Below are 27,191 nucleotides of genomic sequence, written 5' to 3'. Positions count from 1 at the left end.
ATTGAGAAATATATGTGTCATATATCATATCATTATTTCAACTTAGTATATAGGGCCTAAACTTTTAATTTTGTTACATTTTAGCTAGATTATGAAACTTCCTTCGAATTATTGATAAAGTCTGGAAAAATGTCATATTACAGCCTGATCTATACAGAAAAAATGAATGATACAGTGCTTACGTTAGTTCCTAAGAATAATAAATCAACTTCCAAAGAGAGTACAGAATAAAGATACTGTATAATACGTAATACATACTATAGTATTAGTGTTTTTATTTCAATACAACCAGTGGCATAACAAAGAAAGGTTGGGCCCCTCTGCAAAGTTTAATTAGGGCCCCTACCAAAACGATTCATTTTCAAGCATATGGGTTCAATAGCATGTCTCTGACTGCAGGAAATATCAAATTTGATAGGCTGACAGGACCTATTTGCCTGTATTATTATTATTAGTACATAGTAGTAGTAGTAGTAGTAGTACAGGGAATTAGAAAATAAAGTATTATTTCCTAGATACACTGCTTACCTCCAAAATCTGACCCACTGTAATATGTAGAATCCTTAAAGCTCATTGGAAGCAGCGAAGATGCCAAATATTGTTTGAGGCAAAAGTTTCCACTACTTCACTCACGTCAATTCTTCGTGTTCTCTCACACTCAATACTTAAAATACTGAGTTCACTTAAGCACGCTTGTGACATTGTGCTATGTAAATATGTTATTAGTTTTAATTTTGAAAAGGATCGCTCAGTTGACGCAACAGTTACAGGTAGAGAGAGAAACAAAATGAAAGCTGTGCAAACGTCTGGTACACTTGGTGCCAAAACGTAATTTTCGATTAGCAAGAGGTGTACCAATTCTCGAACTGACATTTTGTCTTTTATCTCGTTTTTTAATGCACTTTTGAAGCACTGTAACTAAAATGAGAAATCTTCTGTTAAGTCTTCAACATACTGTATTGATAAATGTTGTGCTTTACTATGCAATTCTTCGTCTTTTGCAATAGATACTGTGGGGTTAGCACACTGAACAAATCACTTAAATATTTCATAGAATTGAACCTAATTTTGATTTGATTAAAATTGATATCTAATGTCATGTTAAACACATTTACTTGAAAATATTTTTCAGGATCTGATAGACGTTCATTTTGAACCAGTTCATCAAAATGCCTCTTAGTTTTGCAGAATCTCTTTGTTTTCTAATTTGGCGTCAACTTCCCATTGTTCTGCAAGAAACATGCTGGACAACAGCGCTTCCTGGAAATTATTTCTGTGGTCATTTATCAAATTCGCAGTAGTTTGAAGTAACACTGAAGCTCGGGAAAGATCAAGGTCGTTAGATTGCAGTAATTTTGATACCAAATTAACAGCTTCAAGTATTTTGGAATGCAGGGCAACTTGAAAAACAAATTCAAATTTTTTCCATTTTTTTTAAGAGCACTGACGTCATTACAGTCCTTGATATTTTTTTTATTCTAACACTATTGCAGTTAGTGCTTTCATAACATCCAAATAACCATGCTTTAGAGCGTTTATTGAGTCGAATATTGATGACCAACGTGTAGGACAAGGCTTTTTTAAAGAGTATGAAGCTAATGATAACATTTCCCATCACTTTGTACTTTGACTGAAAAATGAAGTCTTTCAAATATTAAAAAAAAACAAAAATCTTACTTTCAGATACATTTGTAACACAGTCATTTAGAACTAGATTCAAATTATGTGTGGCACAGTGAACATATTTAGCTGTTTTCTGTTTTTGTTCAATCTTTGATTTTACTCCGTTATAGGTCCCGGACATATTCGCTGCACCGTCATAACCTTGGCCACGGCATTTGGCTGAGATACACTTTTCATCCATTCAATTTAGGATTTCGGCTTCCAATGACACAGCAGTATGGTCTTTTATCTCTTTGAATCATAAGAAGCTTTCATTTATTTTTATTGCGCAAGGTTTTCTAAAAGAATTTTTAACTACATGAGCATATCTGAAAATTTGACTTAATTTAACTTTTTTTGCTCACATCTTGTGTAGTACCCACAATTATAGAAAAAAAAATTGTGCAGACTTGATTTCATTCTCTACTTTCTGTGATAACAGCTGAATTAATTCATTTTGGATTTTTGGACTGAGGTATTTTTCAGATGCTTTCAGTCCATGTACATGCTGCTGTAACATCGGATCATACTTAGACAATAAGTCCATAATAGCTCAAAGCTTTCCACTGTGAGTTTTTCCTAATTCTTCTCTATGACCTCGTAAAGCTAGGTTAGATACTGATAATGTGATGATATTAATTATGCGATCAAGAATTTGTTTCCATATGTTAATTTCTTCCTTTAATTCACATTCCAGAATAGAATCTACTATTTCTTTTCTTTTCTTTTCCAGACATTATAAACAACACATCCCTCTAGATGGGAATGAGATATTTCGTGTGTTAAAATTTTTTTTGATAAGCTCTGCCAATCATAAACGCCCTTTATCCAGGCAAATTGAAAAGATGTTGAACTCCTGTTAGCAAATAATCAGCATAGTTCACAATAAATAAAGTATCCTTTTCTACAATAACAGAGCTATTCTCTTGTCTTTTTAACCCAGATTTTGTTAATTTTTCATAGTAATTAATGGAGAAACATCTATTATTTTGCTTAGGATCCTTTGGAAATGGACCTTGGGGTTTGCAAGGCTCATGCCGTATAACAAACTCCTTTGTCTCGTCATTTAAAATATCTGGAAAATTGGCAAGATCAGTAGGAAATTCCTCTCTAGTACTAGTAGTATCATCAAAAGAAATACTTACATTCTGCTGTGCGCTATTACTTCCATTCTCAATTTCAGTAGAAATATCAGGCTTACCAGTATCAAAATTCACACACTCTTCATCTTCACTAAACTTCACTGTACCACAACTTGAATTTGCATTACTGTCATTTGTTCTTAGAGAAACAGATGACCTATTGAACATGGGCTATTACAATTTTCATTTATTATTTCGGAATTAGTATTAAAGAAAAATCTATTTTTACTAATGTTGAAACTGATCTTTCAATCTCTCTCATTTTTCTCCGTTTCTGTGCACCACTCAAATATTTATAACTAGATTTAAATAGCTTCATTTCGAAAAGAAGAAAAAAATTGAATTGTAAGAACTAGGCTATTTTTAGCCTAATATTGTAAGCGACACGAGACCAGAATCAAACACTATATTTCACTTTACCACAATACTAGACTTGATATAATATCTAAGCGACACTGCATCTGCCTCAATTGCATTAATATAACTTAAGTACATGCATTGTTGGCAGCACAGTGACAAACAACAGGCTGCGAGGTCCTCAGTTATGCCACTGAAAACAACTCGAATGGAGGTGCCAGGCAGTGTTGACAATGATGTAAAACATAGGTTGAATAAAGTTTTGAAAAAATGAATAAGGAATTTTTACAATAATTTTTATAGAAATAAGCAAAAAATTGTATTTTTCCAATCTCTTTGACAAATGTAACTCAATCCAGGACATACCATTAAAATCCAGAAAAATCCTGGGAAATACAGAACGTCTGGCAACCCTGGCATGACCATACGTAGTATAGTATGTGTTTTAATACCCGGCTGAGTCCACCGCTGTGGAGCAACAGTTAGTGTGCCTGATCGTGAAATGAGCAGGCCTGGATTCAAATCCTGGTTGGGATAAGTTACTTGGTTGAGTTTTTTTCCGCAGTTTTCCCTCAACCCATTAAGAACAAATGCTAGGTAACTTTCGAAACTGGACTAATTTCGCTGGCATTATAATCTTTATCTCATTCAGATGCCAGATAACCTTAGCAATTGATAAAGCATTGTAAAATAACCAATTAAAAAAATACTCAGCTGAACGATGCTTTCCTTTTTTGTTTGTTTATTGATTAGGCTTTCTTAGATGCTGCTCAAATCACAAGGAGTGATAATATATGTCTACCATAATGCATCAATATTTTTAATTGACATGCCAATATCAATTCCACGTGGAGTACATAACAACATTATCATATTTCGAGTTGATTGATGACGACAAAAAAAGGTTAGTAATTTTAATTTCAATTTTAATCGAAAGTCATCTTATAGCTTAAAATTTATTCACTGTGAATGGTGGTGGTCAGGTGGTAGAAATCAATGTATTGATGTCTTGATATCAGTATAAAAATATCTGTAACTAGGAATAATCTTCATAACGAAAATATGACAATACACCTTGACATTACTAGTATTGATTTTTACAAAAAAGATATATCCAACATGTAGCCTGCTGCTAGGATATTAATTCCATGATTTTACTATACGAAAATCTATCACAAACATTTGGATTAGGTTCGGATTTCGTTAAAAGGAGTTGTGAATTCGCAAATCCATTCAAATGTATTCCTTAAGAAGGAGGAATTGTTCTTAAAGTAGGCTTTCTTAAAAGTAGCAATCAACTACACTGCTTTTATGGTAGTTCTGCTGGCATTTTTTAAATAATTCCTTAAGAATGGAAATGTCTTAAAATGTTAAAACGAGACTTTATTGGATAATCTAATCAATAGGGATCAGAAGTTTAGGAAAATGCCTATTTTGTTTGAATGTACGTGTTTTAAGGCTGTTAATTTATGTATATGAATCACGAAAAGTCTAATGTTGTGGTGAAGTTTTATATTGCCTATGTTTGCCTTTTTTGTTTTTATTTGTTCTTTTTTCCCTTTTCTGTATAGGCATATATAGTTAACACTCGTTATTAATTTTTTTGCTTGAAACTGAAAAAAACTGAGTTCTTATAGTACACAAAGATTTCGGATACCTATTGTGATGGAATTCTTAAGATCGTCTACCTAACTACGGTACCATCCATCCCATCGTTCATACCGACCAGTCACCGTCTTGAGTTCAGATAATGGTTTACTTTATTATCTACCCTTCTTCTGCATAACATAGACGATGTATCTGCTTGAAGCACAGTCTAGGATTATCTTTGTATTTAGAGAGAAGTTACTTGACACTCCCCTACCCCCTGAGACTACTGTTACGAGATGGGGGACATGGTTGAGAGCAGTAAAATACTATGTGAATAACTTTGAATAAATAAAACTAATTGTTAAGGAATTTTCAGAGAATGATTCTCTGTCAATCAAAGAAGCTCAGTGTGTGTTTCAAGAAAAAGGACTTAAAGAAGACTTAGCATATATTGATGCGCATTTCTCTTTTGTAGCAGATATCATTCAACAACTGGAATCCAGCAGTCTGTAATTTTGTGAATCCATGTCCCTGTTTTTGAATGCAAAGAACAGATTATGTGTAGCTCCTGGCAAGTATGCTGCTCAAATATATGAGAAGCTAAAAAGTGTTCTTTCAAGATCCTGGATATGAAACCATTAATTCTGTGTATAAAGTTCTAAGTGGTGAGCTTCCTGAGGGGTTTAATGTAGCCAGGATGGTACTATAAAAGCACATTCCAGTCACTTCAGTGCATATTGAGAGATCCTTTTCGGCATATAAACAGATTTTGTCCAATAGACATCACAACAGCGAGTGTTTTAATCTTGAAAAGTTGCTTGTTGTGTACTGTCATTCAAATTATGAACATGGAGACGAATAAGTGAACAGTAAATTAAACATTCTGTAGGACAAATACCACTTATCTAATTTTTTTTAAGTGGTCATGCAGTGTTATCACAGTCTAGTATATACGGTCACGAAGCTCAATACATAGTAAATATGCATCCATAGATAGTTGCTAACCACTAGGATCGCTACTATCGCCTCATTACAGAGAATGCGAAATAGTACCTGCACAGTCTATTGTTCCTAGTACCCTCATAAACTCAAGCTTCGTGACTGTTTATACTAGACTGGGGTGTTATGTTAATTTGCTGTGTATACATAATGAACAAAAAAACGAATACTGGCATTTAATTAAAACATCGTGTAAAGAAATAGCAAAAATTAATTATTGTGTGTGGAATAAATTTTCAGTGGTTAATTTTCCATAAATTTTTATTTTTTGTACCTTTTAGGTGCCTGAAATACAATTTTTAGTGCCTTTTTTAGGAGCCTAAAACACCATTTTTAGTGCCTTAACTTCCGATCCCTACTAATCAATATGAATGCGTCATTGAAAATACACTTAAAAGGAGGAAGAAAAAAAAATTAAAGTCATTTACAGACAGATGCTTAGAAGAAACAACAAGAAACAAACAAAATGTCGGAAAAGTTTCTTCACAAAGCTAATTTAAAATGAAAGTAAACTACACTCAGTAACAAAAAAAAGTAAGTAACTTTAATTTAATTATAAAGTATAAGATAATTTTTTGTAAGGACCTGGAATGTAATATGTTACAACAATGTCCAGTAAAATTTCAGAAGAGTGGTATGTTGTAACAATTTCCCTTGAGACAACAATCAGTATATTTGAATGATACTGACTTCATATTTTTCCATATGCTGATGTAATGTAATGAGCAGCCACGGCAGTCTAGTGGCTAGAGCACTGCACTTATAATCCTGTGGATCCAGGTTTGATCAATGGCTTACCACCAACTTATAGCTTGTGTTGGGCAAGCTCGTGGTCCAAGTAACACAGGGGAGAGGGGAGGGGAGAGGATGTTTTCTCTGGGAGTTCTGGTTCCCTGTGGCATCTCAAAATCTCCATCATAATATCATTATGGGTGTAGCGTAGACTAGCCTCTTATGGAGCTCTCTGGGCAATAACTCTGTCAGTAAACTGGTCTAAACAACTGGCTTCATATAGGTGAATGACAAACAGTGTTTGTGTTGTCCATCCTTCACTTTCTGACTCTCGGTTCCATCTACACAAGCAAGTTTGTCTGATTATTTTGTTGGGGTGATGGGAGGAATTAAATAATTCTGTTTAATGTTCTTCTGTTTGCTTATGATAACTCATAATGTTGAGGAGGGTATCTTAAGAGACTTGGCAACTTGCTTTTACGATAAAGATTTATTCTTATCATATTTATTAATGATGTCAATTTTCTTACCAGTTGAAAATGCTCTTTACTTCTCACTTACACTTCAGAAATTAAACAATTACACAATCATAACTTCTTACGAGCACTATGTCACAGTAACCACTGACGAGTTATTGATTTAACTTCCAAGCAAACTGCAGGTTTATTCTCTAGCATTGTTTATGTTAAGGCCTGCTACATTCAACTTCCGACTTAATCTTCTTAATGCTGACATACAACTTACGGCAGTGTAAATGAAAATATCATTTTGTAAGCTGCTTTGTTAAAAATTTAAAAGGAATTACAGTTGTCATAAATCAATTAACAAATGCACTTTCATTTTGTTAGAATGCAGCATAAAACGTGTACCTGAACATTCCTTTGACCCTCCGCCCTGAGGGGAAACTTTCAAGGTCAGTTTGCCTACTGTCTATTAAAAGGAATCCCTTCTTAGAATATGCGGGCAACTGAAACAAAATTACTTCCACAGAGCTTCATCACCGAGGTTTTCTTCAAACAAAAGCAATGAAATGCAAGTGCTCTAGGCGAAAATTCTACATAGGCTCATATAGAATAGTACAAGGGACCGGAGAATGAGAACTCATTACGCAGGAAAGTCTTAAAGGCATGTTGGGTCCGGTAAGTATAAAATAAGTAGCTATCAAATATGTGTAGGTTTATTACAGTCAAATTACTTATCAATAGTACACACGTTGAACCATTACAATATTACATGAAATGGTATATAAAAGTTTTTGACAAACGTTTTCGCCATAACCATGGCATCTTCAGGTCATATTAGAATTTAATAAATTTCTCTTACATTACCCCATTATACTTTTACAGGGCTTTGATTTCATACGCCCATAAAACAGCAGCACAAGCGCTCTACATTCTGTAGCATGTTTCGTTATTTTGGGAACTGCATCTGCATGTATTTGAAGATTGTTATGCTTTTACTCTACTTCTTTGTACACTTATCAATTAGTACAGTGTTAATTGCCTATGCTATGTTCTTCATGGTGTTATTTTCATGCTACATGTAATAGTTTTTAATGGCATATGTTCTAACCGCCTACCATACCATTTTTTAAACTTTTAACGATTGTTTTAACTTGAATATTTTTATGTGTTCATCATGTGTTACAGTGTTTTTTTCTAATATGACCTGAAGATGCCATGGTTATGGCGAAAACATTGTCAAAAATATTTATATACCATTTCATGTAATATTGTAATGGTTCAACGTGTGTACTATTGATAAGTAATTTGACTGTAACAAACCTACACATATTTGATACTTAGGAATGTCTTACTTAAAGTTTTGGTACAGTATATCTAAGAAAAAATAAATACACATCACATGTAGAAGACCATTCTCACTTCTCAAGTTTCATTGTTATTTCCTTGTATATCATTTAGTACTGTCGTTTAGAATGATAACTCTGAATTCACTCCAATCCTAAGCTCAAATATGTTACAATTTTATTTATTTTATTTTAACTTATTTGTTTATTTAAGCATGCTTTATAATAACATAATTTATAGGTATCACCAGCATTTTTTAAGATTGACCTTTAATCAACTCTCCAATTAGCAAGTCTCTTATCTTATCAGGCTTTGGTTGCAGTAACCCTCTCTCCCCCATCCCATCATCCTGATGGTTCATTAACACCTAGGTAATAGACTCACATCTATGTTCCTTTTATAAAATATTTTTATTCATATAGAACGCTGGTGATATCTATACAAGACATCCTAGTTGTTGAAACAGTAGACCAGTATGTTATAACGACTTCCTGCTGACAAGCTCTATAAATTATTCATGCAAAAGTATTGATACAGAATCTTTCTGTGTTATAGGCCTATTTATACCAGAATATATAGGAAGTATGCCCATTCAGGAATCTCATCCTGCATGCAATTCTTTCCCTTAAAGATAAAGAATGGCATGCAAAAACAGAAAAACCAAGAAACTCTGACAGTGTTCATTCTCAAATTTCACTCAAAAGTATTTCAACATGGGTCTGCATTTGGAAAGCTCTTAACTTTCAGCTGATAATATGCTATGTAGTAATGTTATTTGTTATACATGGATTATTCAATAATTAGTTGCAACATTTGAATTAACAACAAAGAAAACATTTTTGGAACAGTCACATTGCCTCAATGACGATCTTTTGTCAATTAATAATTGGGCAAGAAAATTTGGGCTAAATATCAATCCAGATAAAACCCAAGCCATTACTATGAACACCCTTCAGCCTGTCTCTCTCAACAACAAAATAATTCCTTTCAGTGCTACTGTAAAAAACCTCGGCATCTATTTCGACTCTAATATGAACTGGAATACGCAAATCAGATATATCTGTAGAAAAGTTTTCTCTATCATGCATTTTTTGAAACGCCTGAAAAATTTCCTTCCTACTAAACTAAAACAAATTCTAGTACAGACCCTTGTAATGCCTCACTTTGACTATTATGATGTTTTATATAGTGACCTAAGTGCTGAACTTTCGCAAAAACTTCAACGTGTACATAATGTCTGCGTCCGATTTATTTTCAATATCCGCCGACATGATCACATATCGGAATATTTTCTACGACTCTCCTGGCTCCGCTTGCAAGATCGACGATTAGTACATTCTCTTTGCCTGCTATATCGAATTATACATGATTCCACACCCAACTACCTTGCCTCTCGGTTTACTCTCCTAGCTTCACATCATAATCGTAATATACGTTCACAGCACAATCTGTTGCTATCAATACCACGTCATCAGACATCTCTGTACTCAAGTTCTTTCTCAATAGAAATGGCCCGCTCATGGAATTTGCTGCCGCTGGAAATCAGGGGTAGTCTTAGTCCCCAGTTGTTTAAAATTAGGTTGTTTAGAAATATTTTAAATGCACAGAACTAGTTTTTAGGTATAATTTTTATTTATTATTATTATTATTATCATTATTTTACACAGTCATTACTTTATTTTTCCATTAACACTAATATCTAGGTAATTGTAATTGTCTCAATGTAACACGTGCTGTGCTGATCATACTAATTGTACTATTCCTTTAGTTGTGAGATTATATTCATATGTATTAATTATTTTTTTTTCTTTTAACTTAATACTTCTATACTAGAATGTATTTTTCTGTTTGTGATTATGTATTCAGTCTCTTTTTTTATTACATATATATTTTTTTTTATTATTGTTATTTCAAAGTTAATACTGATTGTGTATATGTATTCAATCTCTCTTTTCTACTTAATTATGTTTATTATTATTTTAAGTTCATATTTGTATACAGGTATGTATTTTTTCTGTATGTGATTTGATCCTGGTTGAGTGGACGAAAAGGCCTGATGGCCTTAACTCTGCCAGGGAAAATAAAACTATTATTATTATTATTATTATTGCAGTGCTCAGAAGTAATCTCCTTCAACATGAAGAACCTGCCTCCACACCTCAGGGAGACGACGGATGCCATCCACAGCGTCTTGTTGTACTAATCTTCGAACAGACTGCTCTACTGCTGCTATAATTGTCTGTCTGGTTCTAAAGTGAACTCCTAACTGTTAATTCAAAATCATATGGACTCGTATCTGGAGAGTATGGAGGATGCTCCAGAACTTCCCAGTTCCATCTACAAAGTAAATTAATCACAGGGGCAGCTATGTGAGAGTGAACACCATCATGTAGCACAATAGGATGAGAATTCAGGAGATTTGGATGTTTATGGCACACCGCTGGTTGTAAATGGTGCTCCAGAAAGTAACTGTACTATGCACCATTCACACGATTTCTGACAGGAACTGAATGAGTGAGAAGGATTCTATCAAAATTATAACCAACAACGAAGTTCTTCCAGCAGCACTTTTACAGCATTCACTTGCTGATTAAGGTTTGCCAGCTCCACGTTTTTTATGAACATCTTCCCTCCCACTGTGAAATGCATGCACCCACCTAGCCATGGTATGACATGGTGAAGTCTCTCTACCACAAGCTTCCAGTAATGCTGTATGGCATTGTCGAGCATTCTTGTCTCTTGAAATCTGAATTTCAATGAAGCATCTTTGTTCGTATTTGCTTAACATTTTAGAGCGCTACAGATAACAGTCTACAAATTAAACTCACTACAAATATCTTACAAATGAGATTATTGTCTTCAAACTCACAGATAACACACATCAGATGCTCTTCTTTCTCATTGTTATCAGCTTGCATCATTTACCGCTGATAGCGCCACACACAAACATTGTTGCCACTAATTATTGAATGACACATGTATTATCTGTTGTTACTTACCACTTCCAAAGAATCTTCAGAGATGCGAGTGGCAGCTTGAAGTTTATGACGTTTTTCACTGACAACCGTGGTGCAGTGAAGACCATCTCCATTACGGCAGCTTGTCTTCCTCTAGCTACTTCCTCAGACTGAAGTGCACATATCCAAGTCAAATCCTCTTGTGTTAGTGTGAATGGAACAATAACGCACTCAAAGAACTTCTGAAGAATGTTATGTACTGAATTAATAATCCCCACCCTTCCTTTGCACAACAGTACTGGTAAATGAACAGATGAGTTTTCTTGCATCGTTGCTGGTGCGCCTCTACACACCAAGAAGCCAAGATAATATGTACGTGTATCTGTATTCCTGCTGTTCATCTGTCTCTTGGCATTCACAGTAATCTGAAAGCAATGTCATTACAATACAGTTAACTTTTAGCTTTTAGTATATCCAAAAAACCCACTTGGAATTTAGACCCAAAACTTGTATGAAATCTCAATGTATCAATTGAATCGGTCGGAGCTAAAAGGAACTAAGTCAAAATATACACTTTTTTGGGTTATGCAATCATTTGAACAACAAATGTCATGCACATCGAATGGTGGAAGAAGGAACTAAGTCAGACTTGTAAATGTTCTTTGGTCTTCTATAACATAAAAATATTAATACAGTGGAACCCTGATTATCCGTCACCCTATTAACCGATCAGCGGATTATCCGACCGTCTTTCTGTCGCTCTTTTCTTTCTTTCTTTCTTTTTTCTTTCTTCACTGCGGAAATAAACATGTAAGAAATTTAGTACTATACCTTATGTTAGCACCTATTTTCTCTAGACTGTATCATTACAAATCTTTACTCTTACATAGTATTACTGCAGATAATAAAAACAGTTACTTGAAGGTGCTTTTCCCAGCTTGTAAAATAGTCCCAAGAATTTCTGCACAATAGCTATATAGCAAACCTGTGCAGCACTCAGTCCTTGTTCTACTTTCGAATGCACGTACTTTATAACTTCTATGTAAAATATCTTCCACGAATGTCAAAAGTGGTTTGCTAAGTTTCGAAATAAAATGCAAATAATTGAAAGGTTTGGAAAAAGAGAAACCGTAGCTCATTTCGCATCAGAATATATGATTGGCGTTATAATGTGCGCGATTTAATGAAAAATAATGATAAAGTGTATAACTAACCGGCATGTAGATCTACAAAAGGAGCTCTCTACTATTCCTATCCTTCCGCAAACAACCACCATAAGGAATTTCCTTGGCCCTTATAAACCCGTCGCTAACAACCAGAATTAAAATAGTGAACTTCTCATCCACTATCTAGCATGCTAAACACAGCACTATGGACGAAATTATGAGACTGTAGTATGGACTTCTGAAAATATTTTATGGTACGGATTATCCGATTTGTTCGATTAACTGTCCAGTCCACCCCCTTCATTACCACGGATAATAGAGGTTCTACTGTATAGTGAAATGTTGTTTACTTCTTGTGAAAAGTGACTTAGTTCCTTTTAGCTTCGACTGATTCAATTTGAGTATTTATTATTATGCACTATTATTTTTCCTTCCTCATCTTAGAAAGATTTCATTCACTCATTGAGATATACCCTAATTTGATATTTTGTTTTTTCGTTCTGGTATTACAAAGTGAGAATCTAATGGTGTGGTGATGCTACTTAAGATATCACATCAGAGAAATATACATATCCTTGGAAAGATTCGAACCTACAAAAATTACTTCTATAAAGCATCAAAGTTTTGTATTAACCACTGCTTATACAAATGTATAACAGAATCTCTAATTCTTCACTTTAATTGTTATACATTTCTTTAGCGCTTTGCATTCTTCATGTAAATATATTATTTTTAATTTTATAAAATGAAATAAAATGATCATTACACATATAACTTATAGCAATAAATATGGATAAACACATTTTCATATTATATATGATGATTGCCGAAAATGTACAAACAGGCAAAACTGAAAATAGATGTGCATGGGAAGAGAGGAGACTATTCTCTAACCCTTATATGAAACAATGAGTCAAAGTCAGGATAGGAGAAGAAATGTCAAAGAGAAGTGAAATAGGGAGAGAAATATGACAAGGATGCCTTAATACCTACCCTGTTAAACATCTACTTGGAGGATCTAATGACGAACTGTTTTCAAAACACAGGAGGGGTGATAGTAGGAGGAAGATAATTAAAGTGCGTAAGATTTGCTGATGATATGGAGCTGTTAGCAGAAGAGGAGATGATACTAAGGGATATGCTACTGGAGCTAAATGACAGCTATGAGCAGTATAGGTTGGAGATAAAATGCAAAGACAAAGGCCATGGTTACTTACTTACGGCTTTTAAGGAACCCGCAGGTTCACTGCTGCCCTCACATAAGCCCATCATCGATCCCTATCCTGTGTAAGATTAATCCAGTCTCTATCATCATATCCTTCCTCCCTCAAATCCATTTTAATATTATTCCCCCATCTATGTCTCGGCCTCCCTAAAGGTCTTTTTCCCTCTGGCCTCCCAACTAACCCTCTATATGCATTTCTGGATTCGCCCATACATGCTACATGCCCTGCCCATCTCAAACGTCTGGATTTAATGATCCTAATTATGTCAGGTGAAGAATACAATGCATGAAGTTCTATGTTGTGTAACTTTCTCCATTCTCCTGTAACTTCATCCTTCTTAGCCCCAAATATTTTCCTAAGAACCTTATTCTCAAACACCCTTAATCTCTGTTCCTCTCTCAAAATGAGAGCCCAAGTTTCACAATCACACAGAATAACTGGTAATATAACTGTTTTATAAATTCTAACTTTCAGATTTTTTTGACAGCAGACTAGATGACAAAAGCTTCTCAACTGAGTAATAACAAGCATTGCCAATACTTATTCTGCGTTTAATTTCCTCCCAATTGTCATTTATAATTGTTATGATTGCTCCAAGATATTTAAAATTTTCCACCTCTTCGAAGAATAAATTTCCAATTTTTATATTTCCATTTCGTACAATTTTCATCTTTATCATATACTTTATCTTTTCGGGATTTACTTATAAACCTATCGCTTTACTTACTTCAAGTAAAATTTCAGTTTTTCTCTAATAGTTTGTGGATTTTCTCCTAACATATTCACGTCATCCACATAGACAAGAAGCTGATGCAACCTGTTCAATTTCAAACCTTCTCTGTTATCATGAACTTTCCTAATGGCATATTCTAGAACAAAGTTAAAAAGTAAAGGTGACAGTGCATCTTCTTGCTTTAGTCCACAGTGAATTGGAGAGCATCCAACAAAAACTGGCCTATACAGACTCTGCTGTACATTTCACTGAGACACATTTTAATTAATCGAACTGGTTTCTTGGGAATATCAACTTCTATAAGAATATTATATAAAACGTCTCTCTTAACAGAATCATATGCCTTTTTGGAATCTATGAATAACTGATGTAGGCCTACTGTACCCTTATATTCCCATTTTTTATCAAATATCTGTCGAATGCATAAAATCTTATCAATAGTCGATCTATTACACCTAAAACCACACTGACAATCCCCAATAATTTCATTTACATACGGAATTAATCTTCTGAATAGAATATTGGACAAAATTTTGTATGTCAACAAAAGTGACATTCTCGAAGAGTTACTACAGTTAGGCTTGTCCCCCTTCTTAAAAATAGGTACAATTATGGACTCTTTCCATTGTTCTGGTACAATTTCCTTTTCTCAAATAGCAAGTACAAGCTTATAAATTTCACTAGATAATGCGCTTTCACCCTCTTGTATTAATTATTGGAAGAAAACTAAATGAGGCAGTGGCAGTGGAACAAGTGGACAGCTTCAAATATATGGGGTGTACTATAAGTCATAATACAAGTATCAGCTGCTGCCAGGAAGTCAAAAGGAGGGTAGCAATGGCACATAGTAAGCCATGTCCTATGGGCAAACCTTTTCTTAAGGGCAGTTACCTTATGATTAATATATAGAAAAAGGAGCATCTTCTGTGGACCTCCAGATAAAGAAACAAAAAAGCGACTAGTGAAGTGTTTTGTGTAGTGTGTGGCATTGCATGGGGCAGAAACATGGACATTACAACGAAATAAAGTGAAATGATTAGAAGCACTTAAAATAAGGATATGGAGAAGAATGGAGCATGTAAAATGGACAGACAGAATAAGAAACGAAGCTGTGCTAGAAAGAAAAATGCTGACACTGATCAGGAATAGAAAAAGAAACTGGCTGAGTGACTGGCTAAGAAGAAACTGGCTGAGTGACTGGCTAAGAAGAAACTGGCTGAGTGACTGGCTAAGAAGAAACTGCTTACTGAAGGATGCACTGGAAGGAATAGTGAATGGAAGAAAAATTCGAGGAAGAAGATGATGTCAGATGATAGACAACATTAAGATACATGGATCATATGTGGAGCCTAAGAGGAAGGTGGAAAATAGGAAAGATGGATTTGCAGTGACACTATGAATGAATGAATAACCATGTCATCATGTTCAGGAAAGCTAGAAATGTGTTTAATTTAACTTAAGTTTGTAAAACGAGATGAGGATAAAAATATGACATGCTATACAAATCCGAATCCTTATCATCATCATCATCATCATCATCATCATCATCATCATCATCATCATCATCATCGGCTGCAAAAACTATTTGCATCTCTGATAAGCTAAAAACTAACTAACCTTCACACTCTCTCATACATCACTGATTTAAAATATTTAAATATATGTACCAAGGTTTAGAGCAGTCACATATACTTACTCTAACTGCTTCATTATCATGCTCTGTCGCACTGATGCCTTCTGCCACTGAAAAGTTAACGTCATAATGCAGCTCCATTTTAGCTTGAGGAAGATTTACAGTAAGATTTTCCTTCATTTTGCGGCTGTACTGTTTCAGTCGGATTCTGCTGTACTCGAAATTGTGCATGGGAGACACACGAAACACTGTCCATGTTTCACCAGTAAGATCTGCAAGCAACAATCAATTTTCATGTGGTCTATTACTTCTCAGTTCATATTACATTCAGGTTCGAATGTAATAGAAATTCTTTAGCACAGCAAACAAGCCAATCACCAGGTTTTACTTCAGAAGCCAGAAGGAAGTGCGTAAGTCCAAAATCTCCATTCTGAGATATGGTGAGATGAATGTTTCATTTTACATACAGCTTTATGACTTACATCCTTTGAATATCAAACTATATACACAACTATCCATCCATGGAATTCGGGAATACCAACATCAAAACAAACATAGAATAATATATCTATGAATCAACCATAACCTGAAAATCCATGTTTTGGCACATACTTCCTTTTGTCTTCTGACACAAGTGGTAATCTATGATAGTTTTCAAGTTTTGAATTAGAGGGGAGTTGCAAGTACAGTGTTGCACTGTGTGAGAATGGAACATATCATTCACATTTCTGATACAAAATGTCTTCTGCAAGCAATAAATTGACAATATGATCTCAGAAATAATGTAGAAAGACTTAAGTTTCAATGTGGCCCAGTCATAAGTTTGTTAAATTATTAATTATTCTGATCCTACTGTTGAATTATATCCAAATCTTCTGTAATACTTGTGCTCTAAATACCGTACATACTGGTGACAACCTTAACCCAATCGCCTCGTTTAACGAGCTGTGGTCATGAGAGATTTACAACACCAAAATAATTTATTACGGCATCTTAATCAGTAAGTACATACTTTCAGCATTGCCTCTTATCAATTGTGCATAAAAAACTTGAGTAGTTTTTTTTTTACCAATTTCTTTTCATCACACTGTAAATTCATCCGCAACCTGGACATTAAATCTGAGTGCAGGGAATTTAAGTAATTTAAATGCGATTCCATGGATGGTCAGTCACTATCACTCTCACAGCTCCCTTCATAAGTGTTGAAAGGAAAAGTCAAGAGGGTTATAAATCTGTGACGTCACCAAGGAAACACTATACTCACTGTCAACCCTCAGCTTGCACATTCTAGCGATAACCAAGTGATTTAAAGACTTAGATTTATATATTTGTTTGGGTCACAAACACACTGGAGGAGTGAAGGCCTAGAGATAGAACTACCACTTCAATATCCCATCTTTTTTTTAATTCATGATCGTTTACTTTCCAAATTCTTATAGAAATATAAAAACTATTATGAATGCTTCATTGCACCTACTTGCTTTGTATCTCTAACCTTTGTAGAATATTTTGGTCCGATTTTAAAGAAAGTTATTGACAAATACGCATTGCACAATAGGTACATTTAGTTTATTTTACATGTCAAATTCTGTTTCCGAGCCTCAAAATATATATGTATTTTTTTATCCAATGCCCCAGGTTGTCTTTTCAACATTTCTGGTCTTCTCTCCTGGCTGTGGCTTAATTGTAACCCACTTCTGAGATTGGGGTGCCTGGAAGGCGGAGTTACATTACCCCGATGATGTGATAGGATGATTATGATAATGTAGTGCCAGGAGAGGTCTTAAATCTAATATTAATTAATTATATTAAAGCAGTGTTCAATAAATAAAAACACTGGTGAACAAAAGAATTTAAATCACACATGCAAAATGTATTAAATTTCCCTTAATAACACAGGAGTAGAGTGTGCGCTAAAACTAATTAATATTAATTGCAGCCCTCACATAAGCCCGCCATCAATCCCTATCCTGAGCAAGATTAATCCAGTCTCTATCAATATATCCCACCTCTCTCAAATCCATTTTAATATTATCCTCCCATCTACGTCTCGGCCTCCCCAAAGGTCTTTTTTCCTCCGGCTTCCAAACTAACACTCTATATGCATTTCTGGATTCATCCATACGTGTTACATGCCCTGTTCATCTCAAACATCTGGATTTAATGTTCCTAATTATGTCAGGTGAAGAATACAATGCATACAGTTCTGCGTTGTGTAACTTTCTCCACTCTCTTGTATCTTCATCCCTCATAGCCCCAAATATTTTCCTAAGAACCTTATTCTCAAACACCCTTAATCTCTGTTCCTCTCTCAGAGTCCAAGTTTCACAACCATACAGAACAACTGGTAATATAACTATTTTATAAATTCTAACTTTCAGATTATTTGACAGCAGACTAGATGACAGAAGCTTCTCAACCGAATAATAACATGCATTACCCATATTTATTCTCCGTTTAATTTCCTCCCAAGTGTCATTTATACTCGTATTTGTTACTATTGCTCCAAGATATTTGAATTTTTCCACCTCTTCGAAGTATAAATTTCCAATTTTTATATTTCCATTTCGTACAATATTATGGACACAGTACAGTATACAGTAATAAACAAACCGACCTACTAACTATGCATGAAACCTCAATGCAATACTATGGCCCAGAACCTTGTGTTGGCATCCCTAAGTGTATAATCAAACAGACTCTAAAGAACTTGATGAAAGGATTACTAAGAGCCTGGAGATCTACAACAGCTATGAGACAGGTTAATTTATTGGAGAACCAAAACTCGACTCAACTAAACAATTCCAGGCCTTGGAAAGAAGAATTCTAGGATGAGATGGATGACCGAACTTTGACTGGATATTGCATCTAAATAAGCAACTACACTTATTGGGCATTAGGGATGACCCAATTTGTAGGAAATGTGACATGGTGGCTGAGCCATCACCTCACATTTTGCTGGATTGTCCTGGTCTAAGCCAAACCAAGGTTCATTGTCTCGGAAAACATAAACAGTATTGTCTCCCAAGGAATTTAAGGAAATTAAACCCAGTATCATAGCAAGGTTGATGTTGCATTGCAGTCTTGTGGATTTATTTCCAGCAGGGTGCACAATGGACCACTTGTGCCTAAGTACTACAGTTGAAATATACACCCTTAAATCAGAAGAAAAAGAAATATCATTGGACAAGCTCTCAAGCCACAATCCACCTGTCTTGCATACTATAAAAAAGACAGTGAACTGAACCACTTTAATGTTGTTTTCATTTCTGACTGCCTGAAGCATAACACAGATGTTTATATATTTCAAAATAAACTCATCACACTCCTTACTACAATAACTGAAAATCTTAAAGTATACTACTTCTCAGATAGTAGTGTTGCCCAATGTGAAGAGAACGAAAACTTTCTGAATCTCATGGCAAGTGTGCGTGTGATGGATTAGGAGGGACAGACAAATGACTTGCTACAAAAGCAAATCTCCAATGTTCTTATAATAATAATCAGATTTCGATTCCGAGAGAGCTCTTTGAATTTTAAAACATTCAAATGAGGGTAACCATTTTGAACATACAACTATTTATGATCACTTTATCAGGAAAAGAAAATTAATCTCTCATTTTCAAGATGGAACAAAAAAATAACTGGGACACACAAGTGTCTCTGTTTAGTTCCAAGATCAAGCTCTGAGGTTGCATGCAAGTTTTGTTCACGCAGCAATATAGAAGAAACACATTAGTTTCTCAACGTGCCCTTCTTCTTAAATCTTCTGCAGCTCCTGCTGTTTCTTTGGGTTATATACCAGCTGAGTATAATGGTGTGCATGGTGATTGGCATGTATTGTTGGTATACATGAGAATGAAGCTAAACTCAAAGTCAACTCTCTACATCCCAGAGGACCATCTCTCCCTCGTTCACATTCCCAAGCATTCCTGACATACAGGACATCCCAGCAAGTGCAATGCTTAAAAAATATAACCTAGCAGTGTAAATTTTCAGTAATAATGGCAATGTGAGATCATCTTATGGTGAGTAATTTGCAATTCCAAGTTCTTAAAAATCTAATCAAGGTTTATTGTCTGTAAATATTGTCTTCAGTTCATAGAAGTGAGAAAAAAATTAAGTGAATTACAAAATAAAAAATAGACCTTAAAAATAATCATCATTTGCCTACTTGCATGTTGACATTTAAGTTATTGCAGCCACAATGCAAAAAGTAAAATTTTATTTTTAATTGTGATTTCAATGATATTCCACGATGAAATTTTAGTCTCATTCACAAATAATGTCTCTTTAACCTATAGCTTTTTCATAAAATTAAAAATAGTATTTTAAAATTAAAAAAAGTGAACATTTTGAAAAGCAAACAATTAGACTCCCCCTTCTTTCAGGGTTGTATTAAATATCAAATTAAAGCCAAGTAAAAGAACTTTAAAATGAATCCTAGATGAGCTTACTAGCATTAATAGTTTCATAAATACTGAATATTTTGTAAACCTTGTTCACTGAAAAGTTGACATTTTATTGAAGGTTCAATACGTTTGCATCACTGTAAACGAACTTATCACAATTTTCTCACTACCACAATACATTTAACTTCTTATTGTACTATATATGGGATATTTAATACATTAACGCATTGATTATATTGCACAAAATGCACTTCAAGGACAAAATGTAAAAATAGTGTTTCGAATGAGTCGCCATTCTTGATATGCTTACCGCTTCAGCCACTAGGTGGCTCATGGCTCGGCATAGCAGGGACGGCAACAATACAAACAAAATAGATTAGGAACTGTGTATATGTGTGTAGTATTATGTGAGAGGTTAGGTTAGGTGTATATTATGTGAGAGATTAGGTTAGGTTGGGTATGTAGTATTATGTGAGAGATGTTAGATTAGGTTAGGTGTGTAGTAGGCCTATTATGTGAGAGATTTGTTTGATATCACATCCCGCGCAGGTGACACTGAAAATTCCATCATTTTCTACTTCATATTACGTCGCATTAAGAAAATATGGTGGTCTTCTTCAATCATTAAATATGATACCTACCTAAGCTTAATTACCTTAAAGGTAGTCAAAACAACCACGTGACTGAACCATCATGTCTCAGATTTTTATATCTGTCATGTGAGTTTGGCCTGTGGAGCATATTACACGACGAATTTCGTATATAAATAAGGTATGTATTTGGGACAGATCGGGTGGGGTGGGTATACAACTCTAATAGAAATCACATCCAATTTCCACTACTCCGTACTATAAATCGTAGAGATTTTCAAGATATTTTAGGAATGTTTTCTAGTGGCGCATACATACTGAACCTTCATTGGTTTCTTTCTTTTTTTTTCCTTCTTCTGATTTTCACAAATTAATTTCAGAAAAACTGTCAACCCAAAAAATTTATAATTCTGTATTTTTAATATGCTCCACAGGCAGAACTCACATGTCAAATATAAAAATCTGAGACATGATGGTTTGGTCAACTGGTTGTTTTGACCTGTAAAGTAATTAATTAGATCTAGGTAGGTATCATAAACCAAATTATTTTATTCTTTAGTAGCTACTTATGTTAACATCGTATCCAAAGCATACAATTTGATGAACATGTAGGCTGAGTGGTACAAATTGCATAAGATGTGTTAGAGACACTAAGAACTCAAGGATACTGAAGAATCACATATTCGATAGCCTGGCAACATTTGTCTTCCTTCCTATATTTAAGATTACCTACTCACCTTGAAGTTCATCCTCTACTTCATCACTGACGTCTGCGCTAAAATAAAGTCTCTCTGGCAGAAATGTGTAGGAGATACTGTCATCTTCATTTTCGCTTCTTCTTCTTTTGTTTCTGATTCCGTATACACTTCCTGGTGTGTGTGGTTTTGTGGATCGTCGCTTTCTTTTCGAATAAGGCGTCGACATCACATTCACAGTAGTACATCATTGGTAGCCCTAGATCATCTTTGAAAAAAGAAAGGTAAGCATTTACTTTCATTTAGTATCTATCCATTTTGAAACAGCTATAATGATTCACGGTAATGTGTACTTTCTGAGAATAAGCACAGCTAACAATAGAATATGAGTCATTCCATGTCAATTCATCCAGAAAATTCTGAAAATGTCATCCTGTCGGGGATTTTTAGAAATATGTGTTGAATTGTGCTACAAGCATATCTATGGACAGTCTTACAATTTGAATGAATTTTACGGATTGGTTGCAGAGTAGTGACTATTAGAAGTTACAGACTTAGGATTGAAAATTGTTACATGTTAACACTCAAAATGTTCTGTACATTCTACAGTTTTTGAGCTAGACATTTGATCTTTTGAAATGAAACTGTAGAATGACAGTCTTCTGAATCAGACATGTAGTTTGCTAATCGAGTTCGTAGTTTATGCAGTCAGTCTGTGTACGTAAAATTTAATTGCGAATGTTCACAATTTTTTTTTTCATATTGCCACACCTTCAAATACCATGAAACGTTTATGGAATAATTATGGACTCAAGGTTTTAACAGGAAAAAAATTGTTTTTGGAGAAACAATGGGTAGTATTAGAATAGTATATTTTCAGTAGAAGGGAAAATGTTGGTTGCTACTGTCATAGTTTCATGTAAGTTATCATTCTCTTTAGGTAAATTTGAAGGTCATTGAAGCAGTTTACAGAACAGTCTCTTTTGCTCTGATATTTGTACACAAGCCAAACACTCGGCAGGATTGCCAATTTATTTCTCAAATTGTTTAAAAGCCAAGATGTCAGATAATGGGTTTAATATATGAAGTGAAAATTTAATATATGTTATAAATGTATATTATATGTCTAAAAACCTATATTTTACAACATATAACAATATATGATTATTCTGTCAGTAAATACACAACTCAACTCAATTGAACAGATTACAATATCTGTTTGTTCACTTTTAGGTAAATAAGATAGAAGGTAGTAGTTGTCCTTGCATTCTGGGAAGCTTTCTTGGGGACGAATGCAGTGGTGGTTTGAAGGTATCAAATATATTGAAGAACAGGAATTTATACCCTGGTATAGTCATGTCCAGTCCATACCTCTAGATAGCTCCACTATTTATTAAAAAACACAGACAAATATCTATGCTGATTCACACTCCATCAAAGGTTATGCTGACATTTTCAACATTCACAAGAGTCCAATTAAATCAGCCTTATGTGAAATAACATTGGAAGAAGCAAAGGAATTAAGAGATAGTGGATTAGCTGTGACTCCTGGGGAGAAGTTCTGTCCAACATGTAGGAAACGCTTGTGTGAAGTTCAAATTTGATTCAAGAATCACCAAGTAAACTGAACACCAGTTTACTTCAGTTAGACATATCCCCTATACAACTGTACTCAGCTATTAGGCATAGCTGATTGGTTGCAGCTAAGTGAAAGTTTCAATCAGCAGCACAAGCACTTCAAACTAATATCAGTAAAATTTATGATACTGAATTAACAACGAACCAGAAGAGAACATGCAAGAGAAAGCACAACATTTTGATGAGTTAACAGGGCAAATTGAATATAGAATTAAACATGTCAACATCCTTGAAGGAATCCAACTACTTACACTGGTACCACTGTCGTGGCCTAGAAATAAAGTTAGTGAAATGTTTGACATTTCTGAGTAAATGATACACCAGGGACATTCACTAGTGATTGAGAAAGGTATTCTAGCACTGCCCGAAACAAGGAAAGGGAAGAAGCTATCAGAAGAGACAACCAAGAATAATGCCCGGAATGAAAGACGAAGTAAGTATAAGTAAAAATGTTTATGAATAAAAATGGCTTATTTTAAACAATGTCTCAGAGCTGCATTCTTTGTTCAAGACAACATTCCCTCACAACAAGATAGGTTTATCTAAATTTGCAATCCTCAGACCTAACGAGTATGTGCTTGCAGGATCCTCAGGTGCACATGCAGTCTGTGTGTGTACAATTCACCAGAATGTTCAGTTGCTTCTGGAAAGTATTCATATGAAAGGAACTGACCATGATCTGATTAAACTAATACTTAATTCGTGACACATAACAGAATTTGCATGCTACGTCTTTGTGAAAAGTAGCCTAGCAATCTTGTCCTAAAAAAACATATCCAACAACAATACCCAGATGACGTTGATCCTGATGAACCAATCCAGTACAGACAATGAGTAAATGTTAAAGTAAGCACTTTCTCTGAATTTTGTTATTTACTAATGGTCAATTCCATTGTGACGGGTGTTACTTTCAGAAAGAGATTCTTCGAAATTTAACTGGAATACAATAATTAATAAAATATTTTTACTAGTTCTTTTGTACTCCAATGAATCTCCACTTCTTGCTTGTCAGACACAACTAATTGTTTTTTTTTCTAACCATTATTTGTCAGGTGATATAAGTGAAATAAACAATGTGACGGGTGTAACGTAAAAAATACATGCATAAATTAATTATACAGTTTAACTGATAACTCTGTGAAGTTCACAGTTTGAATTAATTGTGTTACCTATTTTCAGTGAGAGGAAAGTTCAAGGAATCGAGTGATATAATGGATGTAATTAAAATATTAAGCCTTGCACTTACAATTTAATTAATCTTATGTGATGGGTGTTACTTAATAATGTGACGGGTGTTACTTGCCTGAAGAAATTTCACATTTGGTTTTTTTTTTTTTTTTTTTTTTTTTTTTTTTGGTTCAAATCATAGAACATACATTTTCTGTAGTTCACTACATAGGCTTAAGAGTACTGGTAGCCTAATATCAACGGTAGACATATGTTTTCAAAGTGTGCAATTTTTTTTAAGTTAACTTTCACTTAGTAAATTACAAATATGATGTTGACAGGTTCACAATTGTACTTCTGACGCTCTAAAGTAAATTAATACAAATATTTAATAGAAACAATAAAAAATAGTCATAAAATCAAAATAGTGTGGCTAGAAAAACAGACTCGCTTTTGATATTAAATTGTTCCTAACATAAATTTACTTTTTAGTATATATGCTCACTTCAACAAATGCTAAATATAAATTTATATTTCTCACAATGAAATTTAATAAATTTTACTAAAACTGTAATTACAAAACGAAATGCAACAACTTAAGCAGCATCATACTCAGAGCTGTCTCAATTTTTACTATTTGGACAGCTTTTCTTAGTGACTGGAATTTCGTACACAGGTGAATCACTGAAAATAATAGTGTTTATTAATGCAGCTTTTCTTGCCCTTTAGTTTCAAACTTTCAGTTTTGTTTTCTTACTGTGAGCAGTAAGTTTTTTTCTTGATAGCTTCTTTGTTCTCCTAAGCTTTTCCCTCTCTCTCTCCTTCTGCAAATAGTCTTGGGTAGAGATATCATAAAAATGAGTTTGGAGATAAATGAAAATTAAACTTGGAACTCTTACTGAAAATACTTTTCTACACAAAACACATCAACTGCTAGTAGGTATTCTTTTCATTTTTGCACACTCACTTGTATAATTTAACTTGTGTGTTCATCTGGGGAACAAAATTCTATCTGCACAAAAAATTACTTATCCCCCTTTACTCAAACACCACAGAATTTTATCTTTATTTAATTTTCTTCGCCTACGGCATTCAGGTTGCCTCTCAGCTGCTGATTTCCCCATTCTGCAATTAAATATATACGGTATCCAGCTATCTCAAAACGTTAAAATAAATAATTGCATGGTTAACATGCAGCTTCGTGTATCCCAAAAATGCTGCAGCTTAATCTACATTTATTTTTTGGTTATGCTAGAGTGCTTTCAGAATAAGAAGGCATATAAGGTGGAGCTAATTCAGGCCGGTCTATGTCAACTAGCCAGTGACAGTGAAGCGGTGTTGCCTAGTTAAATCGTCGCGAAGTCTTGCTGAAGCGTCGCGTATTAGTTTCTTTCTTGCGCACACAATAGGCCTACTTATGGCTAGGAATGAATTTTAAGCTATGACATTCGATAGAGCTCCGAATTCTGAATCCAACAGTACAAGAATGGCAATTGTATGTCAACTGGTTCGCGTGTTATCGCTTTAAGACTAAACAGAGATATCCAACCTACAGCATAGAACATATTTTGCTCTGAATTCCGTCTCTGTAAACGAAGATAGAATCTGTTTATTTTCAAATTCAGATGTGGACTGTTTCCTCTTGTGTGATGTGTAACTTACCGTAACAATGTCTCTTGAAGGGATTGCAATTGGCTCTGGAGTTTCTTCTATTATACGCAAAGGGATAGTCCAACACTCACAAGCGAGGAGTATGGTATTTTTGTATATAATTTTTTTAAAGGACTAACTTATGATTCAGTGCATGTCAGTTCTTCACGAACAAAGAATCTGACTGCAGAGGCGTGCGGCTTAGAAGTGCATACGTTATCTCATATTCTCGGACAGGACAAAGAGAGAATTAAAATAGGTGGTATACTTGAATTTACCTCTCCTGGAAAATAACGCAAAACAAACGTGTTAATTATCTGTACAATTTTCATAACCATGTATTACTTCATCGTACGATATTTTAAATACATTAGTAGTATGTGTTAGCAGTGCCATTATAATAGAAAGTGGAAAGAAGAAGAAAGCTGAAAATAATCATAGATACGATTTTCACTTTTAATTGGAATATTATACATGGTATAAGACGAAATATTGCATAAACATGAGATATTTGGATGATATTGTAAACATAAACACTCCTGCCTCTTTTTCCATGAATTATACGAAGAGCATTAACAACATTCTTCCTTAAGAGCATTAGAAAACTTTATAAAATGAAGCACATTAACTACATTTCACTTTTGAATTAAATACAGGCATGCCAGGAACGAGGAGATTTTATAATTTCAAAACTCAATTTCTATTTTAAAAACCTTTCGTTATATATATTACACTTTATACGATTTTTTCTAATATACAATTTTATCTTCAATATATTAACAATATTATTGGATTACAGTTTTCATATTCGCTACAACTACCTTCACTCGTAGGTTTATATTGCCACAGGCCAGAGTGATAGGACATAGAATCCTGGACTTCTAGGTAGGTATAAGCTTGAGGATTAAATTAAATTAGATAGGCTTGATTTAATAAAGTAAAAGAAAGTAATCTTCAGTTTCAATATGAGTACTGAATTAGGCCTACATATGAACAGATATGCTTATATTCTTATAGCCGGATTCTTAGCCAGA

General features: G+C 34.3%; 1 protein-coding gene across 4 annotated transcripts in view; it reads right to left on the bottom strand.

Annotated features, from left to right (window-relative positions):
- LOC138692804 (zinc finger protein 501-like) overlaps positions 1–27,191 on the bottom strand; it is an 86,703-nt gene that overhangs the window by 55,703 nt on the left and 3,809 nt on the right. For 3 of the 4 annotated variants that reach the window (XR_011330135.1, XM_069816024.1, XM_069816023.1), the window contains exons 2-4: positions 21,745–21,970; positions 16,069–16,277; positions 11,290–11,672 (exon numbers count right to left, since the gene is read on the bottom strand). Coding sequence is in view for 3 of the 4 variants with exons in the window: in XM_069816024.1 (XP_069672125.1) it covers positions 11,290–11,672; positions 16,069–16,277; positions 21,745–21,931 (779 nt within the window). In the remaining variant the exon portion in view is untranslated. Of the gene's footprint in view, positions 1–7,096; positions 7,450–11,289; positions 11,673–16,068; positions 16,278–21,744; positions 21,971–27,191 lie in introns of those variants that run through there. The other variant, XM_069816027.1, reaches the window with a different exon arrangement.

The sequence above is a fragment of the Periplaneta americana genome, chromosome 17, assembly GCF_040183065.1.
Source record: "Periplaneta americana isolate PAMFEO1 chromosome 17, P.americana_PAMFEO1_priV1, whole genome shotgun sequence".
Classification (NCBI taxonomy): domain Eukaryota; kingdom Metazoa; phylum Arthropoda; class Insecta; order Blattodea; family Blattidae; genus Periplaneta; species Periplaneta americana.
This window is presented reverse-complemented; position numbering and strand designations above follow the sequence as displayed.